The sequence below is a fragment of the Myotis davidii genome, unplaced genomic scaffold (assembly GCF_000327345.1).
Source record: "Myotis davidii unplaced genomic scaffold, ASM32734v1 scaffold134, whole genome shotgun sequence".
Classification (NCBI taxonomy): domain Eukaryota; kingdom Metazoa; phylum Chordata; class Mammalia; order Chiroptera; family Vespertilionidae; genus Myotis; species Myotis davidii.
In genome coordinates this window covers 5,669,168-5,670,661 of record NW_006288853.1, presented here as the reverse complement: position 1 = coordinate 5,670,661, position 1,494 = coordinate 5,669,168, and the positions used below count along the sequence as shown (strand labels likewise).

Genomic DNA, 1,494 nt, shown 5'->3' with positions numbered 1-1,494 from the left:
CACGGCCAGAAAAGACCCTAGCCACAAACCCAGGTATAACTGAAAAATAATAGGCTTGTTATTACCACATATAATTAACAATAAATGGTATGGTTGCTAAAATTACATAGCTCATTGGAGAAAGGGGGTGAAGGGATTGGAGTTAAAAACAAACACCCAAGCTCAAAACCTATTGGTTATATAATCTTAAGATGTGTAACCTGTCTGATACAGCATCTTCTGAAAAACTGAAGATAATCATACCCATCTTATTGAGCCGCTACAAGGGTCAAGAGGTGCAAGTCTGCATTAGTAAATGTGTGACATTATCATTACTAACTAAATTACAACACTGCACTAGGGGTGGGAGGTGTGTCTTTTAGCCAGAAATATTTGCTCTCTAAAGTCTCAAAGCAAATTATGTGCATAACCCATGGGCACAGACAATAGGATGGTGAAAGTGGATTATGGATTGACACTTAGATAATACCAAAAATATTAAATTTGATAACAGCATTGTGGTTACATAGAAAATGCATATAATTTTTAAAGATGCATTCTGACTGGCACTGGCTCAGTTGTTAGAGCATTATCCCGAAATGGGGGTGGGGGAGGGCGGCTAGAAGGGGTCACTGGAGGAATACGGGGAACATATGTAATACTTTCAACAATAACCATTTACAAATAAAATTTAAAGAAGTCTCAAAGTGAACTGAACCTGATGGATTCAGATGCTCAATTGTAGCGATGCAGAGGCAGTATGTGTAATGGCTATGACCACAGGCTGCAGAATCCGGTGGACACCGGGTGTGACTTCAGCTCCACCACTTTCAGGCTGCGCACAGTCTTTAAACTGGGGTCTTTACATGTAGAATGCAAAATTACAGTCCCCACCTGCTATGCTTGTTGGGTCGGATTAAGTGAGCAAGTACATGTAAGCATCTTTGCACGGTGCCCGGCACTGGATATATTCACCTTCACTCTAACACTCAGTCAGCGACTAACAACTTCCTGGGTGGTCAGTGGAGCTGCCGAAACCACCAAAGCCTTAGGGGACCCGAGCTCTGGAAACGCCGCCCAAGGGGGCCAGGCCCTGGGACAGGACAGTGACACTCTCTTAGCTGGAAATGGGCGCGGAAGGGACAAAGTCCAGCCAGGCGGGAAGGACAGAACGCCCAAGAAAACTTCCTTCCTCCCGCCTGGGAAGGAAAGGAGCGAGGGGCTGGTCACGAAGGGCCGCGGAGCGCCCGCGCCCCACCTCGCCTCCCCTGGCCGCGGCGGGGATGGCCGAGCATCACTCACAGCTCCAAGCTCTGCGGCACCGCCTTCCGAGTGTATCTGGAGATCATCCTCCGCCTCCTCCTCATTCGCGGCCGGCACGGGCACGCCAGGGTGGGCGCCTCCAGGCCGGGCCCTCCGGCCGGCTCCTGCCCGGCCTCCTCCCGCCACCTTCCAGCCCCGTCACGCCCCGTCGCCTAGACTCCGGACCGCCGCCTCCTCGGACTCCCCACCTCT

The 1,494-nt window shown here is 50.5% G+C and overlaps 1 protein-coding gene across 1 annotated transcript in view; it reads right to left on the bottom strand.

The window, feature by feature from the left end:
• The window catches only part of FAM149B1 (family with sequence similarity 149 member B1), a 43,197-nt gene extending 41,709 nt beyond the window's left edge, over nucleotides 1-1,488 (bottom strand). The window contains exon 1 of the mRNA XM_006760970.2: nucleotides 1,282-1,488. Within this exon, the coding sequence (XP_006761033.1) occupies nucleotides 1,282-1,346 (65 nt within the window). The 5' untranslated portion in view covers nucleotides 1,347-1,488. The remainder of the gene's footprint in view (nucleotides 1-1,281) is intronic.
• Nucleotides 1,489-1,494: the final 6 nt, after the last annotated feature.